Source organism: Primulina huaijiensis, chromosome 12 (genome assembly GCF_012295235.1).
Source record: "Primulina huaijiensis isolate GDHJ02 chromosome 12, ASM1229523v2, whole genome shotgun sequence".
Classification (NCBI taxonomy): Eukaryota; Viridiplantae; Streptophyta; class Magnoliopsida; order Lamiales; family Gesneriaceae; genus Primulina; species Primulina huaijiensis.
The window spans coordinates 5,734,712-5,753,398 of NC_133317.1; the positions used below are offsets into that span (position 1 = coordinate 5,734,712).

Here is an 18,687-nt window from a genome sequence, read left to right on the forward strand (position 1 = left end):
TTATATTTTAGTTATTATTATTTTTGCTACGATAGGCCGGTGATCGTGTGAATTTATTTTTATAATATAAAATTTTAAGTGTAACAAAAAACATTTTTAGCATCAAATATTGTATTTGAATTTCTACGTTATTATGTTTTACATCTTTTTGAAAATATGAGTATCTTGAGAGAAGTATTTTGAAGAAAAAAAATGATATATTTTATAGATCAAAATTAACCACTCTAATGATTTTAATTAATTAAAAGATATCATAAAAAAATATTTTTAAAAATTTTATGGTTTATTCATAAGTACCGTATCTTAATAAAATATTCATTTATTTAATCTATATCATATAAATCTTAACATAAAAAAAATATTATATAACAAATATTGCCTAGAGACACAAATGATAAATGATAATAACATAACATAGATCTATTGATTGCCTAATAGCGTTTGATAACATGTGAAAAAAAAAATTTTCAATATTTTTAAATAAGATGCTCAAATCTTAGAAAATCTTTTCAAAAATAAGATCATGACATCTTTTTTTAAAAAAATAATATAAAAAAATTAAAATTAATATAGTACTTATCCTTATATCCTAAATTATTGTCTAATCTAATTTCACAATTTTTAAATTTTTATCATTTGANCATATTTTTTCATGGATAACCCAAATAAGAGATCCGTATCACAAAATACGACCCGTGAGACCGTCTCACACGAGTTTTTGTCTATTTTTTTATGACTTGAAATCACAATAATTACTTTTAAATGCGTGTTAAGTAAATTCCAAGCCAACAAAGTAGACTCGTCTCAATAATATTGCTTGTAAGAAATATGTTGTATTTGTAAAGTTCATATGAGACTTTTTTACAGGCCAATTTTGTGAAATGGATCTCCGATATAATTCAACTAATCCAAAAATATTATTTTTTATACTAAAAATATTATTATTTTTCACAATGATAAATCAGACCAATTCATTTAAAATGCTAACTCAAAAAAAAAAGACCAATTTTCACACAGAAACACGTGTATCCGAGAAGACACAGAAGCCACAAGCAAAATAAGTTGACACCTCATTTTTTCCTGTTCCTTGTAAATTACATTCCATCCGAAAAGAGAAAATAAAGGCTTATATAACATCACATTTTCACTCGCATACTATCTTTTCTCAGCAAAACTCTTTTATTTCTCTCTCTCAACAGAGATTTCTTCAGAGTTCATAGAAAACATCCCATCAAGATAACCATTTTTTAAACCTGTTAATCATATCATCATCTGAAAATCATATCATCATCTGAAGATATCACCTCAAAAATCGGTTCGTCGAATGGATACCCAGTTCAAGATTCTTCCTTTTGATGGAATTGCAACTGTTTATTGGTGAATTTTTCAACTGATGTCACATGGGTTTTGAGGGATCATTGGCCCTTTTGCATGTGAACTACGTTTCTGAGTTTTGTTTCTTGACCTGTTTATGTATCGGATGTACAGCAATATGCTCTGTTAATTGCAGTTCTGTAAATTGTCACTTGATCTTTAGTGTTGAATGAAGAATCGGACTTGTTTTTATTGATCATCTGAAGATCCTTTGACATGTGGATTGTTAAAGATTCGGACTTTTTTATGGTCAATTTGTGTGTGGACATGGTTGATTGCGGTGATCACTCTTGTCGAATTGTTTTCCGATCATTGTTTATGTTTTCAATTCACTATCTAAATTCCGGTATTGCGAACCTTTGGGCTTTTCTTGATGATGAATGTTTATGATTTTTACCTTTTTTCGGTTTTGATCATTCCTTTTTTTTTTTTTGTGGAATATGCTATGTGGAACTTTTGGTGTGCTTCAAGGCACAGTATTCTTTATTTACAGCAGACGTATAATCTGCAAGTAACCTTTCGTGTGAAGATGCAATTGTTAAGTGTTTGTTTGCAAGATACTCTTTGCTTTGATTGTAAGATACGATTTCTTCGATTCTATGGATGGGCTTGCGACTTTAAGATTATGTCATTTTGATTGGTCCACGACATATTTGCTTGCTTGGTGAACCTACATTAGTTCTTTAACAACATTTTGTACTGCTGAAGAACACTGAGTGACAATGTTGATGTGTGAATTTACTTGCAATGATCTGGACTTGTTTGCACAATGTAGTTTCGTATTGTTCAATCCAGGTATGTTTTTTTTTTTTATGATTTTTGTTTTTTTACTTGCAGGTTTTGATGTGAATTCTCTGATCAACTCATAACTCAAGTATGTTTCACTCCATCAGAATAAATGTTGGTTTTAGGCAAATTGAGCTTGAATTCGGATAATGTGACATAACGGTGAATGATATATGAAAATCTATGCAGGTGCATTTCGTTATTCGGTGAATTCTATTTTCATTTCCCCTAGTAGGGCACTGCAGGAGTAAGTGGTGCCCATGGACGCCTCTACCGGTGGAACCTCAAGTGTTCAATACCACAACATTGCAGAGCAAACAATTGCTTCACTTTCTCCACCTCATGTAACATATCAGAGGCAACAACGCCATTGTTACGGAAATGCGAGCCCTGGGGATTTTCCATTGTCTGCCAACCCTTCTATTGTTCTTCATGTCCTTACCGGCTGTAATTTAGATGCCCAAGATCTTGCAAAACTTGAGGCAAGTGTGTTTTGACTAGATATTCTTATAAGTCACTCGCGTTTGACGTTCGAATTGATGATGCTTCTGATTATCATGCTGCTTTTTTCAGGTAACATGTTCCTTCTTTAGGCAGCCAGCACACTTTTCCCCCGACCATGAGCTCTCCTTATCAGAGCTTGCAGCTCTTGACATGTGCCAGAAGAGAGCTATTTTTAAACCTATGACATTAGGACAGCGTCAAGATTTGAAACAAAGATTCGGTGGATCTTGGAAACTAGTCTTGAGATACTTGCTGGCTGGAGAATCATGTTATAGGAGGGAGAAGTCACAAGCAATAGCTGGTCCTGGTCACAGCATTGTCGTGACTTCTAAAGGAGCCGTCTATTCATTTGGTTCAAATATCTCAGGACAACTAGGACATGGAACCACAAATGAGGATGCAAAACCTCACCTAATTAGGTTCCTAATTTACCGTTATTGAAGTTGACATCTGTAACATAGAATATAATAATGTAAGTGTTCCTTTGTGATGCAGATCCTTGCAAGGCATTCGTATCATTCATGCAACAGCAGGGGCTGGTCGTACAATGCTAATTAGTGACATGGGACGGGTCTATGCCTCTGGAAAAGATTCATTTGGGGAAGCAGAATATGGGGCTCAAGGAAATAATTTAGTAACTACTCCCAAACTGGTCGAATCTCTGAAAGATATATTTGTCGTGCAAGCTGCTATTGGAAATTTCTTTACTGCCGTGTTATCTAGAGAAGGCAGGGTCTACACATTTTCTTGGGGAAATGAAAACAAACTTGGCCATCTAACAGAGCCGAGTGATGTGGAACCCCGTCCGTTGTTGGGGGCGCTTGAAAATATACCAGTGGTTCAAATTGCAGCCGGATACTGCTACCTTCTTGCTTTGGCTTGTCAACCCTCTGGCATGTTAGTCCCTCATTTTGTTGTTATAAAATTTTGGGGTGGAGTGAAATATAAATTTATAGAAAAATTACTTGTAAGCTTTCAAACTTTTTATTTTTTGAAGCGACCGGCCTCCCCTTGCCCTGGCTGGATCTGTCCTGGTTAATATTGTACGTGTAATTGTTTCAAGGAAAGAATATAGATAATCCTGGATAGGTTTCGTCATTGCTATTTGAAACTCTCGGCACGTGCTTTTAAAAATTATTAGTCTATTGCAGGCGAGAATCGAGGATCACATAAATAACAATTTTTTTCCTAATAATTTACTCATTTCTCTTTGGTTTCTATTGTAATTGACTTGTCTGATATGGCTTACACTTCTTGGTTGAGATATCAGGTCAGTGTACTCCGTGGGTTGTGGATTGGGTGGGAAACTCGGACACGGCTCTAGAACTGATGAGAAACAGCCGAGATTAATTGAACAGTTCCAAAATTTGAATCTTCAGCCTACAGTAGTTGCAGCCGGTGCCTGGCATGCTGCAGTGGTCGGAAAGGATGGAAGAGTTTGCACGTGGGGTTGGGGACGATATGGTTGCTTGGGCCATGGGAATGAAGATTGTGAATCGGTTCCTAAAGTAGTCGAAGCTCTAAGTAATGTCAAAGCACTTCATGTCGCCACTGGTGATTATACGACCTTTGTTGTCTCAGATAGTGGCGACGTTTATTCCTTTGGATGTGGAGAATCGTCCAGTCTCGGACATATTACTGTGGCTCCTGATGAGCAGGTTCTTTTCTAAACTTCCAATTGATTTGTTGTGATCAAACTGCAGGATAACGATAGACTAAGACACTCTCTCTATACATATATGTATATATATTATGAATGTAATATTTTACAGTCCATTTTTAATTAGACTTCACAAACTCCATTACAATGTAATTTATGTTTAGCCAAATCCAGTTGCGAGGAAACCTCAACATATACTATGCTAACAAGTGAAGATTTTGTTCTGAACGCAGGGAAACCAGCATTCAAACATCTTGAGCCCAGAACTCGTCTCCTCGCTAAAACTTGTGAACGAAAGGGTTGTACAGATAAGCCTCACAAATTCCATATACTGGAATGCTCATACTTTTGCACTCACGGAATCTGACAAACTATATGCCTTTGGCTCGGGTGACAAAGGACAACTGGGTGTCGAGCTTGTTGCAAACCAAACCGAGAGGTCGAACCCAGAGATGGTCGATATCGATCTCACTTAAGGACTCGTCCCTGGTGCTTATTGAACTTCTGTGTTTTATTTATCATTATTATTCATCTGGATACCATCACACATTGCTGCACTTTCTGTCTATATTTGTATGTCTATTTTATGCAAATAGAAACAAATGATTGTGAAGAAGGTAGGAAGGACTTAGGAGCTGCAGAATTATTAACATGTTGGAAATTCTTTAGCTCTTTGCCTCAGCAAGTAAATAATCTTTTTTAAAAAAACATCTGTCAAGGTTGTTTTATGATTTTTTTTCCTTTTTTTTTTTATATTGATGAAAATTTAAGTTATCTAAGCGATTTGATCCTCGAGTCCTTCATTACCTAAAACCCTTCGGATGGACACTTTCTTAAATAAAATTGAGATACACTAGATTCATAGTATTCTTATCGACACTTTTTCTTGGGAACTTCTTAACTATAAGTTGAATATAAAATGAATAGATTTGCTAAAATAGTTTTTAGAAATAACATTATATTCAAATACTCAATGTTTTCGTAATAGGATCGATGATTGAATCAGTCCACTTTAAAATAGTGGTTGTCGGCTTAACTAGACTGTTGGATCATAACACTATTATATCATATAAAATAATAATATAATATAATGAATAATATATTTTAAATATTAAACATCTTAAATGTGTATATAAATAATAAAAAATATATTTTCCTAATGTTTTAAAAATCAAAATAGCTATAATATTATTAAAATAATATTTTTGCACAAAGTTCAAAATCAAAATAATCATATATAACAAAAAGTAAAATTAAAAAAAAAAATGAAGTGGTTCAACACCGGTCTGATCGGTAGAATGATTTGCGAACAATGTCCGAACCGGAACCGTGACCGTTCCCGGTCGAACCGATCAGTCCATTTCTGAAAACACCGCAAATACTACATTTATTTTGATGACATTTATTTCTTCAAGTGACATGCATCTATTTATCTAAAAGCTTGTCAGTTACGCTCCATATGTGCCAGTCACGCCTCATTTGTGTTCTCGCGAGAAGAACTTCGGCCTCCTTCCATAGTAAGGCACAAATTGACTAACACTAGGTATTTCAATTTGAGTTTTTTTTTTTTTTTTTTTTTTTTNTGTGACTGATAAATGATTGTTTACCGTTACTTTTAACTTTTAAATTGAAAAAATGACCGATTTGGTCAAGTTTTTGAAACGTTTAGGATTAAATAGAGAACGACAAAATATTTGAGATTGGACCGGATAAAAACCCAAACATCTTATACTAAACCGAGTATTTTTTATATAACAAGAGAAAATGCTATCTCGATCAAGTTTCCCAGTTCCCTCCTCTGAACCCATTGCAGATGGCCGCCCCTACCTCATGGAAACATGTTGATATCGAAAAATCATCATTCTTACGTGAGATGCATGCATGCATGCGCTTATTACCAAAACAAAAAAAAAATGTGTTGAACAAATTGTTAATTCCGAGAACAAGTTTAGTCATAAAATGTTTGAAAAATTTGACCGAATTGGTCCTCCTGTCAATTTAAGGATCAACAAGTCACGTGCCAAAAACCCAAATTAGAATGCTTATTTTCAGTCCAATTTCGTACCTTATTTCTTGAAGGGGGGACCGAAGTTCTTCTCGCTACATCACACTCGCAAATTTTTCTCAACCTTGAGAAATGATATGGATGCTACTGCATACAACTAATCTCTAAAAAAATAACTTTGGCTTCTTATCATGCACGATAACCACATTTTATTCTTATCGAAATTTAGAATTAAGATTTTTTTAATATATAAATTAGAATTTCTTGATACTACATTGTTATTTAGTTTTGGGTTATGTTCTCCTGTTGATTGATTGTGTTTGTTTACCTTGCAATTGGGATTCTTTTAGAATTAGTTTTTCGATTTTTTCAGTTACGCTCCAGATGTGCGAGTCACGCCTCATTTGTGTTCTTGCGAGAAGAACTTCAGCCTCCTTCCAGAAATAAGGCACAAAATTGACTAACACTAGGTATTTCAATTTGAGTTCTTTTATGTGTGACTGATACATGATTGTTTACCGTTACTTTTAACCATTAAATTGAAAGAATGATCGATTTGGTCGAGTTTTTGAAACATTTAGGATTAAATAGAGGGCAAAATATTTGAGATTGAACCGGATAAAAACCCAAACATCTTATATTAAACCGGGTATTTCAAGTGCTCCCATCCTATTTTTAATGATGTGATTTCTTGTGTATATCTTGTGTGTGTGTATATATTTATTTATTTATTTATTTAAATGAAAGTAAAATTTTAAACATTTGAGAAGTGCTAATTCCTTGTCATACAGTATACTTGCAAAATTAATTTGCCAATGTGGAGAGTACAATAATGTCGGCATGCTATTCACAAAATTAAAGATACAATGTTATATAAATAAGGAAATATTAGTGGCTAAGATTTGTCTTCAAATGAGAACATTTGGTGGGCCGCGAGAATAGAGAACTCGCCATATTGCTCCCCGGCCCAATTAAAAAATCTACGTCATCAATATGTGTGTATGTATATATATATACACACACTACTATATACTATATTATTAAGTTTGAGACACTTAGAGTAACTAATTTTTGATATCATGATATGTTTTAATAATTATATATATTAATAAAGTATTAAGGTTTTAACGTAAGTCATATGTAATTCAACAGATAAAGTCTTTGTTTCTTATGTATTAAGTTGTATGTTCAATTCCTACTTGTATCTTTTTTTATTTCTTTTTTTTTCTATTTATTTTTTAATTCATATATCAAAATTACAGGATAGTCCCTCACTATTTCTCATAATTATATTTTGATCTTTATTTAAATTTAAATTAAATAAATTATAAAAAAAAATATTGTAGAAGGGTGGGTCGATGAAATAGTATATATATAAAGTGGGCAGGTTCATCAGACGCCATACCCAAAACCATGTGGGATTTATTTTCAGGGATTTATTTTCCTTCCCCTGCCCCTTCATTAAGTGGCGGACCTACATTGCCTTATTTAGGAGGCAGACTAAATGATTTAGATTATAGTTTGAGGTTACAACATTAATTACTTGTGTGTCTAAATTAGGGATTCAGACAAATTTTGTAAACTCAAAAAATATTTTATTCGTATGTTAAATTATCGAATTCAAACCGAACTCAAATCAAAATTATTTAGTTTGTGTGTCATTTGCGAGCTTTTGTTTTTGTTTTTTTACTATTTATTTTAGAATAATAATTTGAATATTTCGAGCAAACTCGAATTTATGCTTTAATTAGAGTAATTTGTTTTAATATTTTTTTATGATATTTGATTTGACTCGATTTGTTTATATATACTCTCCTATTATTATAGATCATTTCAGATCCATGTTAACTATCTAGATTATTTTTATTAACAACAATTTCAAAATTACTCCAATCAATACATATTATGATAATGATAATCACTACAGATTTTAAGTTCTCTCGATATTGTAGTATTTTACAATTCATGGTTTAAATCTTATTCGAATCAAAACTATTTATTGTTACTCAATTCAAAGGCAACCTAATATTTAATCGGAATCCTTTATTAATTATAATATAGGATTTGATTTAATCCCAGTACTCTAGCTAGAGTGAATCAAATGAATTTCCCATTCCACATTTACTTAAAATGTTACAAGTTACCTAAAAAAATGTCGGCACATGGATGTCTTAAATGAATAAGTTGAAATTTTCAATATGTTCTCTAAATGCACAAGCACAAAATTGATTTTTGTGCGACTTTTTGAGCAGTGAAATGACAAGATGGATTTAATTTAATTTAATAAAAAAAATACTAATTTATTGATAAAGTAGAAGATGTTGTGAAAAAGTAAAAATTTACGGTAAAAAAGTAAAAATCTCAAACTCTCAAAATTATCACACTACACACTTTATAATATTTTTCTCTCAACTCAATTGTGATTTTCTTCACAAATGAGAGATCTATTTATAGAAAATTTTTACAAATAATCCAAAAATAAAATACATCATTACCTACATCATCACACACTAATTTTCAATATTCAACACCTAATTTTACCTAATTTTCAACATTCAACATTCACATTTTCAACACAAATATTTAACACATTTTTAAATAATTTTTCAACAGAAGATATCATTCTTGAAATATTTGAACTTTAGAATAAATAATTACCAAACGTTATTTTAAATAGGCACATCATAATTCTTGCTAAAAAATACATAAAAGTTGTTAATGAATTTGGTATTTGAGTTAAAATTATGTGTTCGATTATATAAAGTTAGATGCAATTGTCGATCGATGGGAAGATTGTTAGAGAACAATAATGGATCCGTCGAAAAAAACATCTAAACTAGAGGTTGAATTATTTGAAAATTATGGCAAATTATATCTCTTCATAAAAGTGAATTTACTCGAGAATTTAATTGATAAACTCGATTTATTATATTTGTACGTACTGAATCATATCCACATGTAAAGATGGATAATTTCAAATCATACAGAGAAAGTAGGGCCTTCATTAAATTCTTCCAATCTATATTCAGTCCCTATATATAAATCCTACCTACACATAGGCTTCCTTATTTTCCAAATTTCCCCCCATTTTTCACCAAACATGAAAATCCCACTTTTCTTTATTTTATTATTATTGAATGCAGCTTTCATATTATCTTCACCAGTTCAAGATCCTGAAATAGTTGTCCAAGAAGTCAATGAGTATGGCCCAAACACATTCTTGAATTCTCGAATTTAGTTGAACATGATGGTTTAAGATATTTGAACTTTGGCTTGCTTATGTTTGTTTTTTTTTTTTTCAAACTTTCTGGGATAATGACATGAATTAATTGTAACAAAGTGTGTGCATTTTGCAGGAAAATCAATATATCAAGAAGGAACTTGGGATTTCTCTCATGCAGCACGGGTAACCCGATGGACGACTGCTGGCGTTGTGATCCCGACTGGGAAAAGAACCGCCAGCGTCTCGCGGACTGCGCCATCGGGTTCGGAAAACACTCCATTGGTGGGAGAGATGGCAAGATATACGTAGTCACGGACTCGGGGGATAATGCTGTGAATCCAAAACCAGGAACTTTACGCTATGGTGTCATCCAAAACGAGCCATTGTGGATCATTTTCGCCCGTGACATGGTGGTCAAACTCAAGCAAGAACTTATGTTAAACTCATTCAAAACCATTGATGGAAGGGGCGCTAGTGTGCACATAGCTGGAGGACCATGCATTACCATACAATTTGTAACAAACATCATCATACATGGATTGAATATACATGATTGCAAGCGAGGGGGGAATGCGTATGTGAGGGATTCACCGGAGCATTATGGATATAGGACCGTGTCCGATGGAGATGGTGTGTCGATATTCGGGGGGAGCCATGTTTGGGTCGACCATTGCTCGTTGTCTAATTGTCGAGATGGCCTGATCGATGCCATCCACGGCTCCACGGCTATCACGTTGTCGAATAATTACTTGACTCATCATGATAAGGTCATGCTTTTGGGGCATAGTGATAGTTATACACAAGATAAGAACATGCAAGTAACCATTGCCTTCAACCATTTCGGAGAAGGGCTCGTGCAGAGGATGCCAAGGTGAAATCTTCTCCAACCGTACTCTATTTGTTTCTCTATTTGTTTCCTCCATTTTAGAATATGCAACAGTGATCCTCTATTTATGGAATATCACTGTTCATATAGAGGATTGAAAAAGATTGGAAAATAATTACGAAATAGATATTTTAAAAATTGCAATATAGTCTTTATGAAAAAAAATTTATGAAACTATCACTGTTCAATGATCGACAAATTTGGTCGACACACGCATCCACACTTTTGTCGACCAAAGCAGATTTAGTCTTGCTTTGGTCCACCAAATCTGCCTTGGTCGACCATGGTGCTTTGGTTGTGCGACTATGGTATGCTTTGGTCGACCAAGATAAAAAAACTTTGGTCGACTCAAGAGCATGTTTGGGTCAATCCAAGATTGCTTTTGGGTCGATCATGTGTGTGTATGTGTATTCGAAAATGAAATAATTTTAAAAAATAAAGTATTTGATAATATTTAGAGGATATGAGTTGAAAATAAAATAAATTAAAGAAATAGAGTATTTGGTAATAATTAAAGGATATGAGTTGGAGAAGGTTTTTGAAAATAGACATCATATATCTCTATTTTGGAGGATAGAAGATGAAAAATAGAGGATATGGATTGGAGAGGGCCTAACTGAGAGATTTTGTGTTTATAGTTGTAAGACATGTATTTCTTAAACAATCATAGGCTGTCGAAAATTTTGGTTAAGGCCTAAAGTTTAGGATTGTGTTGCCATGTTTTGCAGATGCAGGCATGGGTATTTTCATGTGGTGAATAATGACTACACACATTGGGAAATGTATGCAATTGGTGGCAGTGCAGATCCTACAATAAACAGCCAAGGCAATAGATTTCTTGCACCAGACAGTGTGGAAAATAAAGAGGTAACAATTTTGAAAAAGTCGCCCTTCACCTAAAATTCCTGAGTCGGCAATGCTTAAAAACGGCCTAAAATTTGCATTTTCAGGTGACCAAGCACGAGGATGCACCCGAAAGCAAATGGAAACACTGGAATTGGAGATCAGAAGGAGACCTTATGCTAAATGGTGCATTCTTCATTCAATCTGGTGCTGGTGCCTCGTCTAATTACGCCAAGGCGTCTAGCTTGAGTGCCAGACCATCGTCCCTGGTGACCTCGATGACCGACGGAGCCGGGGCACTCAGCTGCAAGAAAGGCAAACGGTGCTAGCCGCCTTCAGTCCTGTGTCCGGAAGAAAGCCCCTTAAAACAAATGGGGTTTCAGAATTTGGACTATTAATTGAATTTCAGAGATGTAACAGTTTCGCTTACTTAAACTACCGATTGTGAAAACCTCAGCCTGTCCCCTTCAAAATGACAAACATTTAAGAAAGTATATAATATCTTGTGTAAATGTGAGCCCAAAGTGTAAACAAGGACTGGCGAGTTGATCATGGGGCTTTATCAATGAAATATTTCATTATAATAAATCAAGTTCTTTGTGTTCGGATTCCAATTTAATATTTTGCAATATGGACGTAACAACTCTCAAATCATCTGCGGATAACTCAAACCATATCTTGGTTTTTGTCACGCAGAAAAATCTTGGAACATATCGAGGTTTAGTCTTAATTAGCTACACCATGTCTATCAGTATTTGCCAAATCAAAACCAACAGTACAAGATCCAGAAAATGTTACCTTTAATCGAATTTAAAAGGTTTCACTGGTCCGCTAATCATGCATCTGACTCATATAGTTTCCATGTTAAAACTCTGAGACAATGGCATAACCAAAAATTTAATACGTAAAGAACTAAACTAAAAGTTACAAATCCCTGAAACATCACATCTTTCTCCGTACTGTTGTGAACTATATGGTTCCAATCTCGCATAATTAGGCAAAGGGACAGTTTTTGACACACAAGGGGGTCTCCCTCACATGGAGAATGAGTGGCCAATAATCAACTGACCAAAAGACAAAAGCTAAAAAGCACTCTTGGGCCACATCACAACTTAAGAAGGACCATGTTAAAATTTGTGGATTGAATTCCCATCAATCAGTAACTGCACATTTGACAAATTTTGCATGAAACTTTTCAATGTACCTCAGATCTGGTTCTCAGAACTAGAGAAAGTTAAAAGCCATATTGTCTTTACTCCTCAACTATCCCTTAATCTAACACAGTGCCATGTAATTCTCTCTTAACATGTAATCAGGGTGGACTTAGGATTCTTATGTTCCGGCCCAGGGGGAGAAATAATGCTAATTGATACCAAATTTTCTAATGTAATGATGACCCGATTACCGGCATGCGTTTTATCATAAGACACGAGACAAACATCTGATCAATGTATGAGTTATCGGAAGGATGTTTACGAGTTGGAAGGGATCCAAGGAGCCATAAATGTAAACCACCAACCCTTTATTTATGACAACATGGAGGTGGCACAGGCACAGTGTTTGCCCACTTAGCCATTAATAGGATATCAAGATTCAAGAATTGGAGCCTCCATTGACATTTACTGTAAGTAAAGTAATAATACATACATGTGATTGATGTGTCAGCGTGCGCAGACCGTAGTATATGAGATGAATAAAGTGATCCATTATAGCATATAAGTTGTCTCCATTTAAATTTAACAGTAGGGTCAAGAGCAATCCAAGCTTCGTATGAATATATGGAATATCCCCCTCGCCAATGACCTTTTAGACACGAATCCATAACACATTGTCCCATTTCAGGAAAATATCAATATATTTTTTATTATTCCTTGATTTTTCATGCAAAGTTTACTTGGATAGATGGATTTCAAAGCCGATAATTTCAAATTTCTTGATTTGCTTGAACAAAATTAAAGTGGATTTCAAATATACTAGCGGTAATTGTGATGAATTTACAAGATAATTGTCATTTAAAATCCATCCACCAAATCATTCTTTAAATCAAATCCAATAATTCAAGCAGTGTTTTTAGAATCAGACCAGCCGGAAAAATCCAAAACCGTTTTCTTTGAAAAACCGGACGGACAATTTCATCCTTTTTTAAAAAATTTTGAATATATTTTTGAAATTTATTTTTGATTATATATAACATAATATTATTTTAGCAGTATTAAAGTTTATCTGATTTTTTAAACTTTGTTAAATTTTTTTTATATATACACATTTAATATTTTTTGAATTTAAAATATATTGTTTTTATATAATATTATTATTTTGAATGATATAAATCGATTGAATCCAAGTGCTACCTTAATGTTGTCGGGCTTTAAATTTTATTTTCTTCACCTTTTTGCGACACGAGTTTGAATGTATGAATCAATTTACGGCTCGTATTTCGTAAGCTATAAAATTTGCTAATCCCTTTCAGCCTTGCAATGCAATCGCGGAAATTTTAATATTCTCTAGCAAGGAACCAGTGACCTAAGGTGGCAATTCATCTAATTTTGGTAAATTTTAAACTGAAAAGTTTATTTGACAGATTTATGGTGTTTTTAAAATGGTGTAAAGTGCAGATTTTCAGATTTTAAATGAGAGATAATTTTACTAAAAAGTGGATAATATTTGATAAGAAAAAGTTGAGAATATCTTCCTACGCAAACACGGTAGACAAAAAACGACAGCCTCCGAGCATGTAGTGGACAGATCCATTCGAGGCCGAATTGGTACCACCGATACCTTGAATATAAAGTTGTCCCAAAAAACAAGAAGCACATGAAGGTTGGAGCCCAAAATAAGGTGATATAACATGCATCATCATGTAGTATATTTAGGGAAAAGAAACTATAGAATTTCATAACAATCTTGAGGCAGATTCTCCAAACTGGCACAAAACGATCCATCTAACTTCAGTAAAATTCAACACAAGAGCGACTGAATAATGAATCTAATGGTAAATACTCAACCATTCAGCAAACACTGATATACCAGTGATGACCAACCATACAGACAGCAAAATTGTTGCATTAAGTACCTTGACAAATAAAATCAAAAATCAGACGGCGAGATGACATCGTCAATTTTTAGGATCATCTTGACAACTTGAGTGGCTAGGAGAATCTGTTGTTGTTTTCCGATGAGAGTCTCAAATACGTTTTGTTCTAGCATATTGTTTGTGCCAACATCATTGCAATCGATGCCACAGTAGTCGTTGTTATCCTGCGGGAAGTATTTCATAAATTACTTTGCACGTAAATGACTCATTGACTAATTAGGGTACGAAGGTGCTCAGTCACCACGTACAAAGAAGGAGAAACCCCAATAGGCGATGGTCAACATTACCTTGATTTGCTGAGATTTGACAGCCGATAATGTTTCTATAGGCTGTAGACCACTGTTTTCTGCCAGTGCCATGGGGATAGCATCTAATGCATCTGCAAATGCTCTTATGGCATACTGGAGAACCCAACGTGTAAAATTTCAGCTTAAAAGATGAAAGTAACGTGAAACAAAAACACTTAATGCTAACTTCTACAACTCACCTGCTCAACTCCGGGGTATTTGTCAGCAGCTGCTTCCACGGCAATTGAACAAGAAATCTCAGCAGATCCACCACCATACACAATGGAATTGTTACGAATCAGATTCCTTGCAACACACAATGCATCATGAAGACTGCGTTTTGTTTCCTCTATCATCATCTTATTACCTAATACAGCATAAAGAAAAAATATATCATATCGATTTCTGAACTAATACTGACTAAAAGTAGCTAAACTAAATAAAGGTGAAAAACAATAACTTACACAACAGTATTGAAATAATAGAAAAACAATAACTTACACAACAGTATTGACATAAAAGATATAGAGCAGATAGCAAAAATGAAAGAATCCATAAAAGAGGAATAAACAACCCACCACCACGGATAAATATGGTTACAGCCCTAGAATTTGCGCAGTGCTCAATGTAGATCATCCGATCTTTGGTGGTGCCAAATGCTTTTTCTCGGACCAAACCAGCCTGCCATGATAATCAATTGGAAGAAAAGTATAGAGAAATGAGATGCAATAGCTTGCAAACCGAGGACCTTACAGGTGTTGTCAAAATAAAGAATAACGAGACAGGTAGAAGCAATTACTTTGCCTAGTTTCTCTGGTGTCAATTCCTGAAACCTTGGTACAATTCTCCCACCTGCGCCAAAGTCAAGAAACGTTGGCAATTATGAATCACAATATGACAAAAATCAACTTCGAACTAGAAGAAGAGCAAAACTGAAACAAACCTGTTGCTATGGCAATTAATTCTAACTCTACACCACCAACCCATCTGACAGCAGGTAAATTTCTGTTCATTAATAAGTGGTTTGCCTCATCATCGAAACCCCATTGGCAAATGACCAAAGTAGCTCCAACATCCTGCAATCAAGTGAGTTCCATCAAGGTAGGTCATGCTTTATTTTCACTCACTCAGTCCAACAAAATAAAAAGGAAAGGAGGGAGGGAGGGGATAATCAGGTAGTGTGTCCCCAGTCCTTATACAAGATGCAGGACAACATTCTCTTTATATACAAACATAGAGAAATCCCATACATTAGATACTTCCAATGACCTCAACTCCACATATTCATCAAACAATCCCAAATTAACTGAACATAGTCAGGTTACCTTGCATTTTTGAACCATATCATCAAAGTACTTTTGCTCTTGCTGACGTAATGTTTGGAATTTCTCCACACTGTCAATATCAACCTTATGCTTAGTCTTTGGCTTAGGAGGCTCAAAGGGGCAAGTCAAAATGGCAATTTTTGCATCTTCAATTTGTTTTGGCATCTGAGGGTGACTCATATCTTTGTCCACAATGATCCCATAAATTAATTCAGTATCCTCCAACTTTCCACCGACTTTTCCCTCCACTTTAATCAAGTCTAGATTGACATCCTTCCTCTCTAAATCAGCAACAGCGAGAACTGCTTTAACAGCAATCTCTGCCAAGCTACGCTTGCACCTATTCACACTGCAAAGCAAAGTTGGAAATGATACAACATAAATAATGCAGAAGCATTAGATACTTGCATCATAGCTACACTAGGAAATAATAATAAATCAAGGGTTAAATTTCAAATACTCTACACCAGCCCCACCACCCGCTTCCCAAAATCCCATAAAATGTCAAGTAAAAGCACAAACTAAAAGAAACAAAAACAATATACACAAAAATTATAAATTTAATCATCTAAAAGGTTGCAATGATGAAAAAATTGTTGATACTAAAATTGACTTTCTCTTGACAATGTTATCGCTCGCGTGAGATTTCAAAAGAACTTGAAGTATACAAAAATCAAAGAAAATTCAAAAAAAAAATGTGAAAGACAACAATAGGGATCAAAGTGAAACACTTGAGTAAATTGTAAGATAGACCATGGCTCATAGATACCAGTAGTTAATTACTAGAATGAACGTGAACGGACATAAAATACATCTAGGAACTCAAAACAATCTTTGCTTGATGATTGATACTAACGTCAAGTATGATAAGTAAAACTTCCTGTCATACAGAGCTGTATCAAAAAGTTTGGAATATATGGACAAATAAACACCTGGAAAGCAAGGATAACGTGGGATTGGAAGATAATGATGCATCGAAACACCAAGAACACTATAAGACATACTCATAAAGAAGTAAGATCCGAATTCCGAGATTTGGTATAACAAATGGCACTTACATCTTGGAGGATAAAGTTGTCATACAAGTTTGAACAAGAGGTTCTACATGTGTCGCGCTGAATTCAAATTTATGGGCAATATGCTCCAAATGTTCAAAAGCAATCCTTGAAGCCATTTCATATCCTTCTGCAATTCGTATAGGATGTATTCCACGCTCCAATAGTTTCTCAGCTTGTTCTAGGAGGGCACCAGCCATGACCACAACTCCAGTTGTTCCGTCACCAATCTCGTAGTCTTGACTTCGTGACAATTCAACCATTAGTTTAGCAATTTGATTATCAACATCCATCTGCTCCAAGATTGTCGCACCGTCATTTGCTACATCATACAGTAAAAAAATTGAGCACTTTTTATCCAAAAATTCTCAGTTTACATCGCATGTTCAAAAACTAAATCATGGAAGAATTTCAATTTTAGATTTTTCCTAATAGTAATAAGAGTGACTGGAATTCCTGTTCCCTTTCTACATCTCCATTTAATATGTAAGAAGACACCCATTCAGTAATTCCAAAGTAACGAGTAAAACATTTAGATGTAGCATATTTCTAGTTATAACACCGCAAAAACACCAATCCAAGAGCACTATCAAAAACGGAGATTGCTATTGTGGTATAAAAAAAGATTAGTACTTTAATCAATTTTCGTAGCACATGGAAAATACAGAGTACTCCAAGGTCCCCCAAATGCACAGTACAATCGAAAAACCTCCCCTTAAACCCTAATCATAAAATACCACACTCTGATTAAACAAGTATCGATAAATTAAGCAAATAACGTTGCACAAATATTCACACTCGCACATATGAAGCCTAAACCAATTCCCAGATCAATTTTTTTGCATTAAAAACACTCAAATGACAGAACAGTTCATCATTGAGCTCATCTAATCAGCACAACAGGAGTACAGGAAAAAACAATACGGACTATAAACTCAAACTTTGCCAGTAACCAGAAGGAAATCTACTAATAAATCGACAAGTCGTTCCCACCAAACATGGACACAATATCGCCAAATATCAACACGAGAACAGCACACTTACTGATAGTGACGTCACCATCGGGACTCTGGAGCATCTTATCCATGCCTTTGGGTCCGAGCGAGGTTCGTAGTATCCGAGCTACCGCTTTACCGGAGGCAATGTTCGATTTCTGCGCATCGATGCCTCGCAACCTGGTCTTCTGATCCTGCTCCCTCAGTATGATGAACGGACGGCCAAATTCATCGAACGCCAACGCCATATTCGGGGCCGGATCTTTGAATTTGGAAATGAAAGTGTGGAGGGAGCAAGTGAACTCGCGAAAGAAATCTACCCTAGTGAGTGGCACAATTGTAATTTCCTAAGTAGGTGTAGGTTCTCTCCGGTTTCAAGGTTCCAGTTTTATCCAATTTGAGACAAAATTGCTTGTTACGGAATTCAATGTGCCTAAAAGTGTGTTGTTGAATCAATAGTGAACTTGGGCTTGCTTTGAGTCTAAAACGGATGGATTTATCAAAGCTTTGTGAGGATTATTCAACGAGGAAAAAAATTATAGTAAAAATTTAAAATGTTTTCTATGAAGGTTCGTATTAATTTCGGTTAATCTTGGAAAACTTGGAGCTTGAAATCCATACCTCGACGCGCTTCGAGCTTTTTAGAACAT

The 18,687-nt window shown here is 34.7% G+C and overlaps 3 protein-coding genes across 4 annotated transcripts; 2 read left to right on the forward strand and 1 right to left on the reverse strand.

The window, feature by feature from the left end:
- The first annotated feature begins 2,583 nt into the window (after positions 1–2,583).
- On the forward strand, positions 2,584–4,992 carry LOC140989587 (ultraviolet-B receptor UVR8-like). Its single transcript, XM_073458858.1, has 4 exons — positions 2,584–3,083; positions 3,160–3,561; positions 3,935–4,322; positions 4,558–4,992. The coding sequence occupies exons 1-4, from the start codon at positions 2,815–2,817 to the stop codon at positions 4,798–4,800; spliced, it is 1,302 nt and encodes a 433-aa protein (XP_073314959.1). The 5' UTR covers positions 2,584–2,814; the 3' UTR covers positions 4,801–4,992.
- Positions 4,993–9,399: 4,407 nt separating this feature from the next.
- LOC140989588 (probable pectate lyase 5) lies at positions 9,400–11,984 on the forward strand. The gene is made up of 4 exons (XM_073458859.1): positions 9,400–9,530; positions 9,686–10,423; positions 11,167–11,305; positions 11,389–11,984. The coding sequence occupies exons 1-4, from the start codon at positions 9,430–9,432 to the stop codon at positions 11,608–11,610; spliced, it is 1,200 nt and encodes a 399-aa protein (XP_073314960.1). The 5' UTR covers positions 9,400–9,429; the 3' UTR covers positions 11,611–11,984.
- A 2,171-nt stretch (positions 11,985–14,155) lies between these two features.
- On the reverse strand, positions 14,156–18,397 carry LOC140990197 (T-complex protein 1 subunit epsilon). 2 transcript variants are annotated; one of them, XR_012177616.1, is made up of 10 exons: positions 18,087–18,397; positions 17,046–17,364; positions 15,988–16,336; positions 15,606–15,738; positions 15,462–15,514; positions 15,241–15,343; positions 14,863–15,029; positions 14,663–14,776; positions 14,287–14,539; positions 14,156–14,204 (listed from the first exon to the last, which is right to left on the reverse strand). XR_012177616.1 is itself a non-coding variant. In XM_073459778.1 (9 exons), the coding sequence occupies exons 1-9, from the start codon at positions 18,283–18,285 to the stop codon at positions 14,369–14,371; spliced, it is 1,608 nt and encodes a 535-aa protein (XP_073315879.1). In that variant the 5' UTR covers positions 18,286–18,397; the 3' UTR covers positions 14,156–14,368. The 2 variants fall into 2 exon arrangements, 1 of the variants encoding a protein (XP_073315879.1); XM_073459778.1 differs by having other exon boundaries at positions 14,156–14,539.
- Positions 18,398–18,687: the final 290 nt, after the last annotated feature.

What these genes read in the sequence shown, in the direction of transcription:
- LOC140989587 (XM_073458858.1), top strand. Translation starts at nt 2,815, where the DNA reads ATGTGCCAGAAGAGAGCTATTTTTAAACCTATGACATTAGGACAGCGT. An exon ending in GCTTGTCAACCCTCTGGCAT is followed by an intron (nt 3,562 to 3,934) that starts GTTAGTCCCTCA and finishes TTGAGATATCAG; the next exon opens with GTCAGTGTACTCCGTGGGTT. An exon ending in CTGTGGCTCCTGATGAGCAG is followed by an intron (nt 4,323 to 4,557) that starts GTTCTTTTCTAA and finishes TTCTGAACGCAG; the next exon opens with GGAAACCAGCATTCAAACAT.
- LOC140989588 (XM_073458859.1), top strand. Translation starts at nt 9,430, where the DNA reads ATGAAAATCCCACTTTTCTTTATTTTATTATTATTGAATGCAGCTTTC. An exon ending in CTCGTGCAGAGGATGCCAAG is followed by an intron (nt 10,424 to 11,166) that starts GTGAAATCTTCT and finishes CATGTTTTGCAG; the next exon opens with ATGCAGGCATGGGTATTTTC. An exon ending in ACAGTGTGGAAAATAAAGAG is followed by an intron (nt 11,306 to 11,388) that starts GTAACAATTTTG and finishes TTGCATTTTCAG; the next exon opens with GTGACCAAGCACGAGGATGC.
- LOC140990197 (XM_073459778.1), bottom strand. Translation starts at nt 18,285, where the DNA reads ATGGCGTTGGCGTTCGATGAATTTGGCCGTCCGTTCATCATACTGAGG. An exon ending in ATTAATTGCCATAGCAACAG is followed by an intron (nt 15,515 to 15,605) that starts GTTTGTTTCAGT and finishes ACTTTGGCGCAG; the next exon opens with GTGGGAGAATTGTACCAAGG. An exon ending in TCAAATCTCAGCAAATCAAG is followed by an intron (nt 14,540 to 14,662) that starts GTAATGTTGACC and finishes TACTTCCCGCAG; the next exon opens with GATAACAACGACTACTGTGG.